Below are 20,137 nucleotides of genomic sequence, written 5' to 3' on the forward strand. Positions count from 1 at the left end.
ACACACACTACAGCATGGTTGATAATTATGTGCTTCTCTCCATGCTGTCTGTCTTCCTAACAGGACTGTCAGCCCCCTGAGGGCAAGAGCTTGCTTCTTCTATTCACAAGCTAGAGCCAACACTTGGCACCACGCCTGGCCTAGAGCAGGCTTTCAATCAACCCATGAGAGAAGAAGGAGATTCAGAAAGACATGCAGAGAACAGAAATGAGGGACCAAGTGGCCCAAGGAACCTCAATTTCTGTCTGTTCAGCTCCAGCCCTGGAGAGGCCCTGCTGTCCCTTGACTTTGTCGCCCGTCCTTGGATGCACAGAAATGTCATTGCAATCACTTTACCTAAGGCGACAAGAGGGTCTTTCTGTCCCTGGAGTGCTGAAACTACAGCTTCTCCTTCAAAACCCGCTCAAGGCCTTTTGAATACTAGTGACCGCAAGAACAGATGCCCATAACATCAACCTGTTATGAGTCAGGCACTATCATCAGTGTTTTCAAGACCCCTCACTTCATCTTCCTGACAACCTCCAGAGTGAGGTCCTGTGACCCAGTCTCCATTGCTCGGGTGAACATCCAGAGCTGGTGGGACAGGCACAGAACTAGGAAGTAGCAGAGGTGGGATTCGAACCTGAGAGTCCAGCCCCAAAGTCCCGAAGTTAATACATAATTCTTTTTTTTTTTTAAGATTTTTATTTATTTGAGAGAGAGAGAGAGAAAGAGAGAGAGCGGGGGAGGGGCGGAGGGAGAGGGAGAAGCAGACTCCCCGCCGAACAGGGAGCCCGATGTGGGACTCGATCCCAGGACCCTGGGATCATGACCTGAGCCCAAGGCAGATGCTTCACCGACTGAGCCACCCAGGCGCCCCAATACATAACTCTTATACTGCATTGCAAATCCCCCCTGTAAGCTTGGTATCACCGTCTGTGGAGTGAAGACACGAGAGATGTGGAGTAGCCCAATGGTGGGGAAAATTTGTTCTCCCTGCCCGAAGTTTTCTTCCTCCATTGTGGCCCTATGAGAAAGCTACGAGTATGATCCCCATTTTACAGATGAGGAAACTGAGTCAAAAAGGCTTTGAATAACTAGCTCAGGTCAGGAAGCCTTGAACAGTGAGTAGCAGAGCTGAGATTCCCCCCCACCCCCACCCCCAAGCAGGCTGGTTCCAGAGTGAACACTCCACACTCTGCACCCAGCTGCTTCAGCCCAGATGGACACCAGCCTGATGACCCCAGGGGACACTGGCTACCGACGTCTCCCTGCCTCCCGGGTTTCGGTGTCCCCAGTGTTCCTGTGACAGGCACAGACTCAGTCTTCCGCATCTTCAGCCCTTCCTTCTGCTTCTAGAAGAAGACAGCCTCTTTCCTGAGGAACCGACGGGGGAGCTCGAGCCAGGGTGTCTGTCCTACTGTGACGTTCCAAAGCGAGGGGCTTTCCAGAGTTCCGACCAGCTGCTTTCTGCCTCTGGCTTTCCCAGGGAAGCCTCCTTCTGGAAGGGCGCAGGAAGATGACTGATCTTGGATAAGCAAAGGAAATGAAAGCGGGAGCACCTGTGAGGATTTTGACATCCACAGGTTTCCCTTTCTGTAGGCTCGTTCCCAATCCCATTCCCCTCTTATTTGTCTCTGCTCCCACGTGGGTGGAAACTCAGCTTCTCTGCCTCCCTTCCCCGCCCTCCCTGCTCACTTTCTCTTGCCCCAGTAACACTAGCCAGCACTTCTGCCTTGGAAACAGAAGCTGTCCTTTTGCCTCCTCTGTCTCCCTTCCAAGGGCTTGTTTTGATTCAAACCCTGAGAATTTATCTTCCTCAAGGATTGTTAGCACGTTAGCATCCCTTCTTCCAGACTCTTCTGTCACTCCCAGTTGCCTCCCACAGAAGGACCACAGCCGTCCTCCTGGCATGCCAAGGCTGACCCACATCAACACTCCCTAAGACCCTGTTCTATAGTCAGTTCAGGTGACTTGCTTTTTTTCCTGGGCACGTGTTGAACCTGCTTTGGGCTCTGGTCTCTCCCTCTGCCTGAATCTCCTCCTCCACATCCTTTGCAGTCGCTGCAGCCCCAAAGCCCCCCTTTGGGAACGTCTCCCTGCACCCCCATCAGAGTCGCATTTCCTTCCTCTTCTTTGGCCCCCGGTGCCGGAGGGAGCGGGAGCGCCACATCCCCTCTGGACGGCAAGCATCCCCAGGGGCATAGCCAGGGCCTCCAACAACTTCCTCACAGCCCTCACCCTGCCCCTGCATTGCGCATTGTCCACGACCCACCTCCCTCCCCATCTCTGCCACGCTCCAGAAGCCCCCTTCCTAAACAAACTCCCCTCCGTCCCGCCTCAGTGCCTCTCCCTGCAGAACTCTGCCTGCCTGGGGAACTCCGCAGCCCCGAGAGCACCACCTCCCTAGCTTCTCCCCTACCCCCCCCCTCCCCCCCCACCACCGGCTTCCTGCCCCCCCCCCCCCCCCCCCCCCCCCCCCCCCGCAATGCTAAAAGCCCTCCTCCTCTGGGGCTCATTCCACCGGATACCAGCCTCCAGGTTTCTCCCCTGTATTCAGCCTCTGTCTTCATGTTGTGTGACTTCAGAGTCCTCCCCCCCTCCCCAGGTGACCCATCCGATGTCCCAGTCTCATAAATTCCCAAGGACCTCGGCTGCCCCTTCACTTCAGCCACCCACGCTCAAAGCCACACCCTGGACCTTGTCGTCACCCAGAAATACGCCTCCTTTGAAACATGGGTTTCAGCTCCTGGCCGTGCGAGCTGCTTCCAGACCTTCCCGCTCTTTCCCTCATGCTCTCTCAAGCACACCTCACTCCAGGCCCTCCCGGGCCACACGTCCCACCCTACCGGGCCTGGACTCCAGCTCGGTGGAATGAACCAACTTCTCCACAGCCTCTTTGAGCCCTCCCGCCCAGCAGGTGCACCCACATAGCACCCAGGCGGGGCAATTCCACCTGCCGCTGATGAAGAGAAACTGAGGAAAACCCCAGCTGCGAAACCTGGTGTGTACAATCCCAGGCTACCATCAGATTTGGGTCAGCCCCTCCTTGAACTTGGCACTTCTTCTGCAGGTCTCCCACACACCAGCCCTCTTCTCAGGCCTGACCAAACCCCCATCCCTCTCATTCTCCACAGGCCACAGGGCATGAGTTTGGCTACGCAGCTTGCAGCCCTGACCCCTTCCCTCCCCCACCACCTGGCAGCCCTGACCCCTCCCCTCCCCCACCACCTGGCAGCCTTGAGCCCTCCCCACCCCCTCCCACCACCACAAACGCATCTTCAAGAGGGTGTCATTTCTCCTGTTCAAGGCCACCTTGCCCAGCCATGTGTGCTCTTGAGTCTTTTTCTTACTATCTCCTCCGTGACCTTGCTCCATTCTAGTACTCTCTGTCTTGGCTAAGGGCCAAGGGCTAAGGGCCTTGCCAAGAGTGGTCTGGTCTGGTATGGATTGAATTGTGTCCCCCCCAAAAAGATATATCTAAGTCCTGACACCTGGTACTTTAGAATGTGACCTTATTTGGAAATAGGGTCTCTACAGGGGAAATCCAGTTAAAATGAGGTCAGGTTAATCCACTGTGATTGGCGTCCTTATCCAAGGGGGAAATTTGGACAGAGGGAAGGCAATGGGAAGACGCACAGGGAGAAGAGAGTCATGGAGGTGGAGTGATGCATCCACAAGCCAATGGGTGCCAAGAAGTGTGGGCAAACACCAGAGGCAGAAGCAGCAGCGGGGGATTCTCCCCTAGAGCCATGGGAGAGGGTGTAGCCCTGCCCACACCTTGATTTAGAACTTGCAGCCTCCTCATCTGAGACAATGCGTTTCCGTTGCTTCAAGTCACCTAATTTGGGTACTTTGTTAGGGCTGCCCCTGGGAAACCCTTGCAGGTGGGGGTGCTGACCCTAAGAAGGGCTTCAGCATCTCCTTGCTGTGAAGCCGGGGATGGACATACAGCTGAACGTGGAGGCTCCCTGAGAGCCTGCTAGAATGCTGAGTGCCTCCCTATGGAGTTAAAATTGTGCTCTCAGCTGGCTCTAGTGACCCCAGAGCTCTGCACCATGGGGTGATTTATAAACCTGAGGTCCCCCCAGGACATAGCCTAAGTACATTCAAATCGCCAGCTCCTAGCCCAGACCTAACACACACAGGCTTCCAAGGCTATGCATAGAGTCAGTAAATTCTGGCCAGCCGAGGGAGCAGGGAGCAGGAGTATGTGGAGAGTTCAGGGTTGCGAGGGGCGTCCATAAGCCTGGCGCAGCTTTTACACACATCCACACGGGGCAGCCCGTGGGACACATTCAGCCTCCTGCCGCAGTCAAGATAACCATGCAAAATGGAGTGATGCGCTGGGGCGTTCCGTTCGGCAGACTGTTTCCCAAGGGTGACTCACAGCTCCGTGGAGAGTAGCAGTCCGGGACAAGAGCCTGGGCTTTCTTTCCCTTCTTCTGTCTTTTCAGCAAAGACAGGAAGCCCTTGGAACAGGATGTAAAAGCAATTCTTCTCATCGAGCCGGGCATCCTGCTTCCAGAGGCAAGAGGCCGAGCAGGCCACAGGGATGACATTTGAGTGACCATGACCACGATGTTCCTATTTGAAAACAGGAGCCCAGCCACTGTCCTCCTCCTCCCGTGTCCAGGCCTTTAAAGTGGTCTGATGATACATTCCGCTTTTTATTAGTCTTCCTCGCTGGATGTTAGCACCTCAAAAGCAGGGAACCTGTCATATTAATCTTTATGGGTTGGGGTTCTGCTCCTAGCAGGACCTCAACAAATGTGTGGTAAACGCATTTTTTAGAGATTTATTTATTTTCTGGGGGGGGGGAGGAGAGGCAGAGGGAGAGGGAGAGAATCCCAAGCAGACTCCCCCCACTGAGCGCGGAGCCCGAGGCAGGCCTCGATCTCACAACCCTGAGATCAAGACCTGAGCCGAAATCAAGAGTCGGACACTTAACTGACTTAGCCCCTTGGGTGCCCCCCGTAAATTGAATTTTTAAAGCAATCATTGAGTCGGCAGGTCAATGTTGGAGCAAAGTAACACAAAGGAACCACTCAGAGGGGGTTTGTGGGACACCCATTTGATCAGGCTCCTTCTTGCACTCCTCATGGTGAGGGTCTTGAACAAGGACTCAGTTGGACAGATGTCACACCCTCTTTTCTCCCAGGTTCTCCCAGCCTGGACCCCCAGACCAAAAGTCAGAAGCTGACGTGGGCTGATGTTTACGTGGAACCTGAGTGATTGTGCTTTCAAATGAAATCGATGGCAAAGCTTCGTCTCGCTGATGAAAGTACTTTTAACGTCCCCCAGGCCCCTGGTGGGAGGTAAGTACCCTGGAATGGGCAGGAGAGAAGCCTGGGAGGAACAAGGAACGTGGATGACCACAGGTCCAACTCCTGCAGGAGTCTGCCTACAAAAACGCATTTCTTCCTGCCGCGACGTTGTCTCGTGCAGTGGTAACTTTGCTCTGGAAAAGCGTGACCGTATTTACGTGTGATAAGTGCCACAATCAACCCGGCTGAAGGGATGAGTGCTGAGCTAAGGGATGCGGTACATGAGCAAGCATTTGTCGGGCACTTATTATGTGCACATTGTGGTGGAGAATCAAAGGCAAAAGACACAGTCACCAGGGAAAGATTCTGCTCGTATGGGGGAGCCGAGAGCCACAGAGAAGAGCGTAAACAGCATCGGAGAGAACGATGGGAGGCACGGGCTTTAGAGCCAGGCTGGCTTCCAGGCTCAGCTCTGTGTGCCCTGGACCCGTTACTCAACTTTGTCCTGTCTCACTCTCTTGAAGTGGAAAATGGGAATGATACTCATCGTCCTACCTACTTCACAGGGCCACTGCTGAGCACTGAACGGAATTTGTGTGAAGCCCTGAGTGCGGTTTCTGGTACTTGATCAGTGTTAATTGATGTGATTATTACTATTGGCTCTCCTGTTAAATGAGATATCGTATATAAAGGGCTAAGCAGCGCCTGGTACTTCTCAAGCACTCAGTAATGCTAACTGCCATTATTAGTACAATTTTCATTTCGAAGTTCTGGGTTAGTTATCTATTGCTGCATGAAAAATCACCCCCAGATTTCACAGCCTCGTGCAACAATACACACGGATCTCTCAGAGTTTGCAGGCGCCGGGAACTGGGCAGCAGTGTATCGCTGCATGGTTCTAGCTCGGAGCCTGTCAAGAATTGGCAGACGAGCTGTTGCCTGGGTCTGCTACCAAGGTGGCTCGCTCCCATCCCGGCAGGTTGGCGCCGGCTCTTGACAGGAGGCTTCAGTTACATGGACCCCTGCAGGGCGCTGCCTGAGTGTCCTCACGATATGGTGGCTGGCTTCCCCTCCGGTGAGTGCTCCAAGGGAGCGAGGCAGAGACATGGTCGCTGTATTGTGAAACTCCGTGCCACCATAACCCATTGGTTACACAGGCCTGCCCTGTTCATTTGGGTGAGGAGGGGTTACCCAAGGGTGTGAATATCCGTAGAGACTCACTGAGGGCCATCCTGGAGGCGGCTGGCGACACAAGTCCCCAATCGTGTGGCAGAGACATGATTTCCATAGGAGTTCAGATGAGAGGGAGAAAAATGGAGTGCTCGGGAATGTTTGGATTTTTTTTAGCTAGATCTTGACCATTTCTTTTTTCTCATATTCCTTACTTCTGTTAGCACTTGGGAAGAGAGGACCGTAGGACTCTTATAACCAGAAGGGAGAGAGGGAGGCAGGAAGTATGGAGAACAGTTTAAAAGGGGTGAGCAGGACCCGTTGGAGGGACAGTAAGGGAGAGACTGACATTGGGCGTGAAACAAAGAGGCAGCTGGACCCCCAAGCCAAGCAAATAGGCTGAAACTAGCTGCGGTAGGAAGTCAACGTTAAGGGCATAAGGCTTTGGCTAAACATATTTTCAAAATGCCTGCAGGCTTGTTTGATGTGGGGGAGTTGAGGCTGGGTGACGGGTTTTTGAAGGTGAAAAATACTCTCCTCTAAGGGACGTTCATCTCAATGCAAGCGTACCCTGGCGAGGTCAAGGCAATACCAGGAAACGGACTTTAATAGCTTCCTTCTATCAGGGTAGGAAGCTTCAAGTTGATAAGAAAGTCGGAATCGAGTATTCCACTTGGAGGAGGAGTCTCCCCAAAGGAAGCGCTGGAGGGGGAGATAGTCAGTGTTTACACAGCACGCCCGCGATGTCTGCAGTTTATACAAACTGCATCCTCGGGCCTTCAGAAGATAGACCCGCCTGACCTAGAAAAACCCGCATCTGCTGCCCCGCCAGCACCTCGAGGAAGTTCCTGCAGGGACCCACCCTGCCAGGAGGCTCGGAGCTGCTGGACACGTTGGGGGCTGGAGCTACCTTCCACACTCTTGCCTCCACACTGGTCACTGCAGTGCTGGGCAGGGCCCCGACCGTCACTTAAGTATCCCCTGCATGTCCTAAATGGAACCACCTGTTCAACCCTTCCAGTTATTCCCGTCAGCAATAGGGAGGCCTTCATGATCGTCCTAAGACACGACTTTGGTCCACTTATCAAGACAAGAATAAAACCTAATGTTCCTAGATCAGTGTGGGGACCCCAAGGGCTCCCAGGGCGAGGCTGAGGGATTTGCCGGGCCTGGAGTGTACTGTGGGCTGAGAGGCGAGGCACGAGCTGGGCATTTCTGGATTCGAATCAGCACCAGCCCTTGAGCCTGACCTTGGCAAACTTCAGTTTCCCCATCTGAGAAATGGGGAGCAGGCTAATAGATAAGGTGCTCTTGGACAGTGCCTAGCCTCTAGCAAGAGCTGGTAGACAATGACCACCACCATGATCTCATTATTAGTCCATTATTCTTCCACGCCTCCTGGGCTTCATCTGGATGTTATAGGGCCCCCCTTCCCAATCCCCTCTTTGTCTTTCAAAACTGTGCTTCCTGGATGCCAGGAAGGCTTAGTCTGTCAAGTGTCTGATTTCAGCTCAGGTCATAATATCAGGGTCCTGGGATCGAGCGCCGCATTGGGCTCCACGCTCAGTGGGGAGTCTGCTTCTCCCTCTCCCTCTGCCCCTCCCCCCGTCCATGCACTCTCACTGCCTCTCTCAAATAAATAAATAAATAATCTTAAAAACAAAACTGTTCTTCCAGAGAGGCCCCACATGGAGCTCCCTGACTGGTGGAGATGCTCTAACTCTCACGGCCTTAGGCAGTTGTCCCCGGGCTCATCCCTTAGCACAGTAATGGCTGGTTGACCAGTTGTCTGTGCCCACTGTGAGCTCATCATAAACTCATTGTCTTTGTGTTCCCCTACATGCAGCGCGGAGCCTGGTCCAAGCGGGCACTCCCCACATGTCCAGACCATGCAGCGTTGTGTGTGTTTCCTAGAGCCGCCAGATCCGACTCCGTGCCAGCAGGCCCAGCAGGCTTGCTTTTGATCTGGACCATTGGCCCGCGCGGAGATAGGAGATGACAGTAACAGGCCACTCGGAGGATTAGGGGGTCCCCGGGAGCAGCTTCCTTTCCAGCGGAGCCTTCCCCCTTGCATCTAACAAAACCCGAATTCATGGCAGAAGTAATGCTTTTTTTCCCAGAGAGGGCGTCAGGGGTACGAAAAACGAGCCAGGGAGTGGAAGTCAGACCTTTCCTCTGACTTCTGAGAAGTCCTAAACTCTGCTCTGGCCTAGACCCCGCACCCCAAGGAGTTCCCGAGAACTAAGGAGTGTCTTCCACAATCTCAGAAACTCTGGGCAAAGTCCAGGGTCACCGTGTGATTCAGAGGGTGGAGGTGGTGGTATAAATTATACATTTGCTTTAAAAAAAAAAAAAAAAAATCCATAAAAAACACAGTCTCCTGGGCCTGGATTCAGCCATTTATTTGTCTTAGGGACACTGCTTTCTGATAAGCGGCACCAGCACCCTGGTCCCTTAAGCCTTTCCATGTTAACCCGGTCCCCCAAGCGTGTAGCCCCCAAGCCTCCCGCCATCTTGCCCCTTTCCTCACCCTTGCCCTGAAGAGCCTCATCGCTCTCTAAGTCCACAAGCCAGGCTTTGAAATGTCTCTGGATGGTTCTCTTCACTTTCACACTAGCCAGCTGCTGTCTCTGTGCACCTGAATTACCACAGCCACCTCCAAGCTGCTTTCCCGGGTTGCTGTCTCTCTCTTCTCCATCCCCTCATGGGCACCAGATGGATCTTCCTAAAACAGTACACAGGTCACCCACCCCCTGCTTAAAAATACTCCAGTACCGGGTGCCTGGGTGGCTCAGTAGGCTGAGCATCTGAGTTTTGATTTCAGCTTAGGTCATGATCTCAGGGTCGTGAGATCGAGCCCCACTTTGGGCTCCACGCTCAGTGGGGAGTCTGCTTGAGATTCTCTCTCTCCCTCCACCCCTCCTGCCCCTCGTGTGTTTGCTAAATAAATAAATAAACAAACAAATAAATAAATAAAATCTTAAATACTCCAGTGGTTCCCGTTTAGCAGCAGAATAAAATCATAACATCATAACTCAGGATCCAAACCCTTCCCAACCTGATTCCACCATGCCTCTTCAACCTCAACTGGTTGGTTCTGATCAAACGGGCTCCCCTGTTGTCCGGGGCACACACCAGGTGCATGCCCACCTTGAGGCTGTTCCACCTGCCTGGAATGCTATTCCTTCCTCCTTTCCTTGTAACCAGCCATTCAAGGCTTCTGTCTACTCCCCAGGAAATAGCCACTAGCTCTGTGTAGCTATTGAGCACTTGAAATGTGGCGAGTGACACTAAGGAACTTCATTTTTTAATTTTATTTAATTTTAATTAATTTAAAGACTGATACTCGACTCAGTTGGTGGAAAATATTTAAGTGTGTTTGGAATCTGCTTTTGTGAACCTACTTTTTCAACTCTAAATTTTATGACATCTAAACACAGACCAGGTCTCTCTGATGACAGTTCAGCCTCTGAATTGAAATTGCCACGAATGTAAAGTGCACACTGGGTTTTTAAGACTTTGTACCAAAAAAGAAGAATATAAGATATCTCTTTAATAATCGTATCAATTATATGTTGAAATATTTGGGGTATATTGGGCTTAATAAACTAGATTGTTAAAATCAATTACATTTTTTTTTTTTTTTTACTTTTCTAAAGTGGCTACTAGAAAATTTAAAATTACATGTGTGGATTGCATTTTATTTCTCTTAGGCAGCCATGCTCTAGACTCTAGATCCCTGAAGCAATGATCAGTATAGTTCATTTAAAACTTAGCATATGTGGGCCGCCTGGGTGGCTCAGTTGGTTAAGTGTTTAACTCTTGATTTTGGCTCAGGTCATGATCTCAGTCAGGGTCATGAGATTGAGCCCCACCCCACCTCCCTGCCCCCACCCCCCACCCCCACCCCAGGACTTTGGGCTCTGTGCTCAGCAGGGAGTCTGCTTGAGATTCTCTCTCTCCCTCTGCCCCTCCCCCTGGTTGCTGGAAAGAAAGAAAGAAAGAAAGAAAGAAAGAAAGAAAGAAAGAAAGAAAGAAAGAAAGAAAGAAAGAAAGAAAGAAAGAAAAAGATCTTTTTAAAAAGTGTTAAAAAAAACTTAGCCTATGCAACTTTGCATTTTAAAAAAAAATCTTTATATAAAAAAATCCTTTTAACAGCTTTTAACCCCCAATGCCTCACAGCAAATGCTACTATTATCTGACAGCACTTTGGGGCCAGGTACTTAGCTACGTGCTTTACATATGTTATGACACTTAATCCTCCCAGCAACCCAGGGAGGTGTGGGCATAATTGGCTCCATTTTTCAGATAAGGAAAATGAAGCTCAGAGAGTTTAGGTGGTTCATGCCAGGATCCTGATGATAGATACAAGAGCTAGCAGAGCTGGGATTTGGACCCACCCCTGCCCAATTCTCACTGATGTTCTTGGTGACCCCAGCTCATGCCTGGTGAGAATGGGCACCCACTAAGTATATGCTGTTGTTCAAGTTCAAGTTTCTCATGACACACAGACAAACTCCACTGTCCTGCTTGCCCCCACTATGAGCAGGCTACTTGACTGACATCCAACATGTGATGACGTGTCCCAATCATCCCACCCCACACACGCCCTCCAGCTAGCTCAAGTCACTCAGTCACCCATATTGTGATATTATCTAGCCATTCCAAGTTAGCGCAGTGGGTAGCAAGGTCCAGGTCCTTGGTTCTGACAAGTCGGTCTGAGCCAGAAGATATCCTCCCTATTCCCTGTATAGATCCCTCCAGTCCTACAGGGCTGCAAATCCAGCGGGCCACCCTCGGAAATGCAGGAAAGCAACCTGGAAGTAGGCAGATGGTTGCATACTCATTTAAATTACATACATTTAGCAAGCCATTAGGATATGACACACTAGATGTTGAAGATACAAAATAAGTTAGCTGTGTCCCTTGCCTCAAAGGGCTCGCATTCTTGAGCAGTAGGTGAGGGAGGGACAATTACAGCTTAGTGTCACCTGTGCTGTGATGGGATGAAGCAAAGATGCTGTAGGACCAAAGGGGCCAGATACTTCCTTTGAACAAAACTGGGGAGGGAAAGAGGGGAAGGAAGGGGTGGGAGGAGTAAGGAAGAAAGGATAGGGCAGATGGAGGGAGGGCACAAAAGGAGGGGAAGCCCGAAGAAAAGGAGCTGGGGAAAGAAGGATGGGAGATAGGGGAAGATAGTCAGTCTGGAAACCCAAATGGGGAGAACTTCCGGTGTTTTTCACCACTGCTGGCCAAACTAGAAACATGGCTGGTACTGTTAGGAAGGGCATGAAATTTACCAAGAGAGTAATTTGTCAAAAAAAACACATCTCCCTAAGAAAATGCTATTATTCCATGACAGGGTTATACGGGGGGTTGGACAGAAGGCTTTTCAGAAACATTTCCTAGCTGGCTGTCAATAAAGTGCCCACTATTACTATTTGCTCCCTAATTTATGGAGAAGGTTAAATAACTAAGAATAGGGACATGGAGGAGCAAATCTTTTGGAGACCCAAGACAGAAATGGAGGTCTATAGTTCCTTCAGATTTTCCATCAGAACTCATTGCGCCTTCCCCCTGTGAGTCCGTTGGGTCAAATATGTTTGTTCCAGGAGAAGTTAAATAGCCCCCAATCCCAATTCCTTAATTGTTGTAACAAATTAGCAGAGACTCTGTGTGATTCTTAGAGAGAAAACTGCCCAAGGCAATAGGTGTTAATCTTTCTAAATCTGAGCACCTAGCCCTTTCTGCCCTCCAAAATATAGAGTTCCTAAATTACAGAGGATGAGCTTTGCCTTAAGGGCATCACCCTCTGCCCTCCGCCTGGGGCAGTCCTGCACAGCTCCCTCTCCTCTTGGAGCTGGGTTTAACTTCTAGGCGGTAACTTCCTTTGCTTTCCCTGAGGACCTTAGCAGAAATCCAGGGTGAAGGAACAACTGAGGAATGGTCCCAAACACATTCATTATGTATCTCCTAGTCTGTAAAGCACTCGTTGATTTCTTGCCCAGAGTGGCCTTGGGAAGGGCAGTAATGACCCTGAAATTTAGCAGGCTTCTACCAGAGGGACATAAAAGTCCCCAGCCAAGGACTGGCTCAGGAATGACTTAAATGCAGTGTTTCAGCCGTTATCCCCACTGGGATCCACTTCAAGAGCCCATGAAATTGACCATTTCTGAGGTTTAATTTAGGTCCCGTCGCTGTAAGATGGGGGCAATTTAGATATGATCTCATTATATCCCCCCAGATCTCATTATATGTCCCCCCTCTGCCTGTGCTTTAGAGGGTCCTGTTCTGGCTCTGTCCTGGTGCTGTCCCTACGTGTAGGGTAAGACCAAGGGACCTGCCCAGAGACTGTGCTTCTCCAAGAACAAAAGCTAGGTACCCAGGATCCCAAACTACCTTATCCTAGCAGGCCAAGTCTGTTTCCCTGAATGTGGGTCTGTCCTAAGGGGCGACGGCACCACGGGTGTGCCCATCCTTAGGCCCACGGGCTGTCCAGGGGTGTCTGTTGGTGGAGGTGTGATCAGTGCATGGGCTTGTGGGCAGAGGTACGCACATGCATGTCCACGAGGCATCCCTCATTATCCATAACTTTCATGACATAGACAGCAGTTCATCAATTGGACATCTAAACACTTTGGCAGAAGGAAATATGGTGACATTGACCAAAAGCCTGCTCTCTCATTTTATATAACTCCTCCCAAAACCTCTAAGATGATTATATCCATTTTACAGATTGGGAAAAAAAGCCCATGTTCTTAATGCACTATGTCAACATTTCCACTTGAACCTCTGCTCTCTGACCTGATTCCTTACACTCCCAGTACTGATGAGAACTAATAAATCCTGCCCCTCTTCAGGGACCAAATGTGGGGAACAACCCCTCATATACGTATTTTCTCATTGTTGTATTGGATTCTTTTGACCAGAAAGAGATCCTGCTGGGGGGACACATCAGATGCTACGGATGAACCTGAGTAGAAGAGATACCTTTAAACTCAGAAGGAAGAGCTCAGGAAAGATCAGGAGACCCTTCTGACCAGGAAAATATTCCTAAACCTTCAAAGCATTCTTTTTTTTTTTTAAAGATTTTATTTATTTATTTGAGAGAGAGAGAATGAGAGAGAGCACATGAGAGGGGGGAGGGTCAGAGGGAGAAGCAGACTCCCTGCCGAGCAGGGAGCCCGATGTGGGACTTGATCCAGGGACTCCAGGATCATGACCTGAGCCGAAGGCAGCCGCTTAACCAACTGAGCCACCCAGGCGCCCCCCTTCAAAGCATTCTTAAAGAAGTTTCGATGCTCCTTCCTCCAACAGTCTAAAACTGAAACTCTCATGTATGGACCGAGACTGAGGGCATTTGTTCTATAATTTAAATCCTCGGGACAGATCTTTATGTATAAATGCCGCCATTTTACAGACATGAAGGGCAAGGCTCAACTATGTTGAGTTCTCACCAAGTTCCTGCACCCACACTACATTCCCTCTCTGGGAAACTAGCAAAATGACCAGCAAACAGTCTGATATGCTTGCTCTAAGTGCAAAATTGCTTGACACAAAATTGCTTGGCAAGGGGAGCAGCTTCTGCTTGCTTTTATTTCTCCACCTCCCCCTCAGGCAGGGCAGGCCTGGCATCACCCTCCCACAGCCAGGAGAAAGCTAATTATGAAAGCAAGAGACAGGGACCTCGGTGACAGTGCTTCAGCTTCTAGACCTTCGATTCTGTGATTCTGACTCAGCAGCTGCCTTTCCCTGAATCCTGCCATGAGCTAGCCCTGCTTTTCCTTAGCAGCTGACACAGGAGTTTGGAGACAGAGGTGCCAGGTGACATTATTTGCTTCAGGAGCCAGGCTCCCTGCACTCCAGTGTCCTGAGTGAAAGAAAACTGCTTCCACCCGGTTGGGAGCAGAGGATGTTAAGATGCAGGAAGAAATTAAAAGGCTTCGCAGCCTTCAGTCTCTCTGGAGAAACAGAATTAGCATTCAAGATACCTGTTTCTGGCAAGGGGCAGTCCATTTATAGGCAATAAAACTAAAAAGTATTGCTCATCTTTAAAAGCTCTACGGGGAACTAAAGGAGAGGGACTGAGCAGGATGTTTTGAGTTTCTCAGAAAGAATCTCAGATTTACAGGCAAAGCTTTCTGTTAGTGTCATATAAATAGACTGCCCATAAATGAGTCCGAGGCAGTCAGCAAGGTGTAAGGGTTGATATGGGTGCTGGCATGTGTCTTGAAGACAGCACAGACTTCTGACTTCAGATAAGCCCAGTGAGGTCAAAGCTGGCTAACAGCAGCTCATGGATCTTTCTCGGAGGCTGAGAAAAATACAACCAGTAATTAAAGTCATCATTTTCCATTAATAACAACAACAACAAAAAAACCCCACCAACAATGCAATTCCACATGCCTCGTTTCATACAAAACTTTCCACATGAGAGGCAAATTTCATCACACAAAAAAGATGCCTCTACATATCTAACTCACGCTAAGGGAACGTCTGGGGTTTACGGATCATGTAAATATTGCCATAAGCTTGGCTCCTCTTTTCGAATTTCTACATAGGCCACCTGGAACATTTGACAAACCAGAGGCTGAGCTCAAAGTATGGAACATCTTAGCAAAATCAGCCTAAGAGCTGGTGAACTTCAAGATGACAATCAGCTGCGAAGGGGCTGGAGAAATCGACCGACCGACCGACCGAACAACCAACCAACCAGAATATTGGACTCTGTGGTGCCTCACGGTTAAGCAGTTAGTTAGCTACTTGTTTCTTAAGTCTGAACTTTATCCAGCTGGACATTCGGGGTACTAGGGCAATTGTGGCCCATCAGAAGGAGCACTGGATTCAGAGTCAAAAGAGGGGGGCTCCTGGTTCTGGCTCTGCAACCGGCCAGGCTGAATGAGGCTTAGAGTGTGTCACTTAACTTTTCTTCCCGTCAGCCTCCCAGTGTGAGACAGAAGGGGAGTGAGGGTGATACTGGGTGTTCTTAGTCAGGCTATTGTGAGCAGAGAATGAGATAAAGTGGGTCAAAGTGCTTTGGGGCGTTTAAAACATTGCACATGTAAGGGATTTGTGTCATGGGAGGGCTAGGGAATCCCCTTCCTTTTCTAGGATGGGAAGGGAAGATATGGAAAATCCATGCCTGTTTTATGTGTAAGAAAGGATTAGAATCCACCTATTTTATATTACTGAGGAGGCAAAATGGAGTCTTATGGCAAGAATGTTGGATGTGCTGTCATCCTTAGAAAATTAGCACAAGGTTTAACCATCGGGTAATGTGACTGCTTTTTAAATAAACATACTTAAATGGGTGGTGTCCTATCCTGAGTGGTGAATAGTCACCTGGACAGGGGAATCACTTACTTAAATTGTATTTTCCATCATTCAAAAAAAAATTTTTTTTAACTCCTCTTTTGGAATTGTTCTAGAGCCTCTGGCGTATTCTTTTGAATATGTCTGAGGGTGACAAATTCTTGTCCTTTTTGGATAATAGCATTTTGTAAATAGCCTAAAGTTATTTGGCATGAAGTTTGGTAAATGAGCTAAATAATACCTTTTTTTTTTTTATTGTAAAAAAGCTGTGACTATAAGATAGGAAGCCTATCTTTCAGTTTCAACAGAAGAGTGGCAAGTGGTTAGTTTCAAGAATTGCCAGTATTGCTGGAAAGGGCTTGTATCCTTCCCAAAGTGACCACGTCAGAGAAGAAAAGCCACTGGGAAATGTGTTGTACATTTTTAGTTACACCTTCACTATTTATCTTGCAAGACTGTTGCCACCAGACGTTGGGTTTCCAGAAAGAATAGAGCATAGCACCTAATCAACCATTCGATCATTTTATCACAGCTCCTCAGGGCATTTGAATCCCTCATTTGCATATGGATCAACTGGCGAGCAACAAGACAGATGTTTCCAAAAAATTAACATCTGGCTCTACTGGAAATAGAGCCTCCAGCAGATTCAGTTCTAACCAGTAGACTCTGTACTCCCTTAAAAAGTTTGGATTTTCTTTTTCACTTATGAAACAATCTACCTGGAAATTAAAATATCATTAATTTCATTACACTATAATCTGAAGCAGCTGCTAGAGTAGATTTGCTTTTGGTGCAGATAACTTATGTTGTCATTTTAAAATAAACACAATCGGGGTGCCTGGGTGGCTCAGTCTAAGCGGCTGCCTTCGGCTCAGGTCATGATCCCAGGGTCCTGGGATCGAGTCCCGCATTGGGCTTCCTGCTCAGCAGGAAGCCTGCTTCTCCCTCTCCCTCTGCCTGCCTCTCTGCCTATTTGTGCTCTCTGTCTCTCTGTCAAATAAATAAATAAAATCTAAAAAATAAAATAAAATAAACATAATCACATGTTCATTCATTGGTTATTGGACACTGTGGGTGCTTCACTGTTAAATGATGTCTTTTCTTTTATAGAAAATACTATTTTCCCCACCTCATTTTTTTTTTATTGTGGTAAAATTCACATAACATCAAATTCATCATTTGACCACGTTAAAGTGTACAATTCAGGGCATTTAGTACATTCACAATGTTCTGCAACCATCACAATGTCTAGTTCCTAAACATTTTCATCACCCCACAAGGAAACCCTGTGCCCATAAGCACAGGAGCTGTTACTATGGGTTTGTCTGTTCTGGACATTTCCTATAAATGGAATCTTACAATATGTGGCCTTTTGTGACTGGCTTCTTCCACTTAGCATAATGTCTTCAGGGTTCGTCCATATTATAGCATCTGTCCATCAGTATTTCATTTCTTTTTATGGATGAATAATTCCATTGTGTGGATATACTACATTTTGTTTATCCATTCATCCATTGATGGATATATGGGGTGTTTTCATCTTTTCGCTACTCTGAATGGTGCTGCCATGAACATGGGGTATACAATTTTTGGTCTGAATACCTGTTTTCAATTATTTTTGATATATACCTAGGAGTAGAATTGCTGGCTCATACGGCAGTTCTATGTTTAACTTTCTGAGGAACCCCCAAACCTCTAACTCACTTTGATGCTTATAACTTCAAGGTGGCTTGATTAACAGAAGCAGCTGGACTGCTCTAGCCAAACCTCAGGCTGGGCCCAAAGGTGTCTATTTTTCAGAAACACCGACTAGAGCAGCTAGGCTTGATCTGAGCCAACCTTGTTCCAACACAGGGTTACAGGCAGGGCTCTAAAGAGCTTTCTCTGCTGCTCTGCGTGTCACAACATGAACCGGCTGGGCAGGAATACCTTCCTGCCTCCTAGGCACCCTTGGTTCTCCATTATGCTGCACTTTTGGAAAAAGAAAAAAAAAAAAAGTTCACTACCTAACTTAAAGGCTTCCCTCCTGATTGTGCAGAAGAGTTCAGATCAGCATCTGGAGTCCATGTAGAAATGGCGCATGGGTGGGGGCCAAACCCACTCCCCTGTTGAGAGCACAGGTTGGAGAACAGGGCCTCCTGAACACAGCTGAGACTCTAGAGAGATTTTCCATCCAGGGTCAGGCTTCTACCATCCATTTTGTGTGAAGGCACCACCCCGTGATTCTGACCCTATCAATCCATAGATACTAGAGTTTTACCTACCCTACTTTGTGTATTGTAGATTGTCCACCCTCTGGGTTTGGCCAGGACAACAGGAGATAATCCTACCATAGCCATTGTTTATTGCAGCCTAATGAGGCTTCTCAGCCATTAAGCCAACCTGACAGTAGACTGGCACTGATTTTTTTAATTTAAACCTGTCATGGGCCAACTCAGAGTGCTGACCTCTTACCTCAACTCCCCAACACATAGGTAGCTTCGAGCCACAGAGCCCCAAATCAAGCAGCACTACCGTTGCACTGCCCAGAAGAGAGACAAACCAAACCGGCTGTTTCCACTTACAACTAAAGACTGAGAATAAAGAAGTTGGCTTCTGGGGTCCTTGCTACGTAGGTTACCAACGCAGCTGTCACTTGTCGCTTGTCCCCTACCAGCCCTTTCAGGTATCCCAGCCTGAATCTGCTCTTAGGACAGAAAAAAGTCCCTTGGCTGTTCATATCCTCTGTAATCTGGCAGGAAACCGAAAATTTGCCTGCTCCGGTCCTCGGTCTGTTTGCTTATCTGCTTCCTTGTAGGGAAGAGTCAGCTTCACAGTGTCCGGTTTAGGGGGATTTTCACCATGACCTCACCCTCCACAGCCACCATCCATCCACTGACTTCAATGCGACAACTCGGGTGGGAATCCACATTAATGAGACATTAACAACCCCTCCTCGCACGTCTCAGATTAACATCAACTCCAGTTTCCTCCCCTGAAAGGAGAGTCTTTTGCAGGGTCTGGGAATGCCAAAAAGAGTTGGGGGCGGAGGACTGATGATGTCTGGGTATCACTCCGGGCTTGGGAGAGCAGGATGTCAAAGAAACCACCTAAGAAAATGCACTAAAACCTTCCAGACTCGCGCCCGCGGTCTGAATAACGCTTGGGCCAAGGGCCTCGAAATTAGGCGCGCGAACGGTGACAGCAGGCGGCGGGCACGTCACCCAGGAGTAAGAGCGTTGAGAGCGGTAGGAAAGCCCAAAGGGCAGTGCCTTGGACCTGGTCTCGGGCCTCCAGGGTTCCGGGAAGTAGTCTTCCGCCCGTCAGTGGGAGCAGCTAATTAAAGGGAAACAGAAAGTCGGGCTCCGCCGGCGCGCGCCCGGACCGCCCGGAGACCACGTGACCATTCCCAGCTGGGGCGCCCCCCCTAAGCCCCGCGCGCGCGCGCCGGGCGGCGGCCGCCGGTGCCCGGACTAGAGCGTGACTCGTGGAAACCCGGGAGGCTGGAAAGAGGCCCCGGCGTGCGTGCGCGTTCCCGGGAGGCGGCGGGCGCGCGCACGCCCGGGGGCCACCGCCCCTCCTGGGCCCGCCCTCCTTCCCTCCCTCCCTGGCTCGCCCGGCCCGCCCTGCCCGGCCCGCCCTGCGAGTCACCTCTCTGGTTCCCTCCCTCCGCGGGCGCGCTCGGGCCGCCGCAGCGCTCCCCGCCCTCGAGCCTCGTTGCAGGAGCCGCCCGCCGCCCGAGGAGGAGGTGGAGGGAGCCGGAGGGGCCCGCCGAGGCGGCGGCGGCGGCGGCAAGATGGCGGACTTCCTGCCGTCGCGGTCCGTGCTGTCCGTGTGTTTCCCCGGCTGCGTGCTGACGAGCGGCGAGGCCGAGCAGCAGCGCAAGTCCAAGGAGATCGACAAATGCCTGTCCCGGGAGAAGACCTACGTGAAGCGGCTCGTGAAGATCCTGCTGCTGGGCGCGGGCGAGAGCGGCAAGTCCACCTTCCTGAAGCAGATGCGGATCATCCACGGGCAGGACTTCGACCAGCGCGCGCGCGAGGAGTTCCGCCCCACCATCTACAGCAACGTGATTAAAGGTGCCGGGCGGGGGTCGCAGCGGAGACCGCGGGCCCGAGCCGGGGCGGGGGGGGGGCGGAGGCGGCCGGCGCGGGGCCGGGCACCGCCCTCGTTCGCTCCTGTCCCTGGCAAGAGGACCCGGCCCGGCGGGCGGGAGGGCGGGAAGGGGGCGCGCCCCGGGCGGCGGTCCTGCTTGCGCGGGGTGCCCTCTCCCCGTAGGGGAAAGGATGCCCGGGGGCGCCCCACTTTCCCCCTTGCCGTTTGAGTGGGGGTCAGGGCTGGCCCCTCATACCCCCCGTCGCCACTGGCCTCGTCCCCTCCGAGAGGGAAGTGAGGCGAGCCGGGCTTCTCGGGGTGCTAGGTGACCGCGC

At 50.5% G+C, this 20,137-nt stretch overlaps 1 protein-coding gene across 1 annotated transcript in view; it reads left to right on the top strand.

The window, feature by feature from the left end:
• The first annotated feature begins 19,503 nt into the window (after positions 1 to 19,503).
• Positions 19,504 to 20,137, top strand: part of GNA13 (G protein subunit alpha 13) — a 42,128-nt gene continuing 41,494 nt past the window's right edge. The window contains exon 1 of the mRNA XM_032429408.1: positions 19,504 to 19,786. Within this exon, the coding sequence (XP_032285299.1) occupies positions 19,504 to 19,786 (283 nt within the window). The remainder of the gene's footprint in view (positions 19,787 to 20,137) is intronic.

Source organism: Phoca vitulina, unplaced genomic scaffold (genome assembly GCF_004348235.1).
Source record: "Phoca vitulina isolate PV1807 unplaced genomic scaffold, GSC_HSeal_1.0 scaffold41, whole genome shotgun sequence".
NCBI classification, from domain to species: Eukaryota; Metazoa; Chordata; class Mammalia; order Carnivora; family Phocidae; genus Phoca; species Phoca vitulina.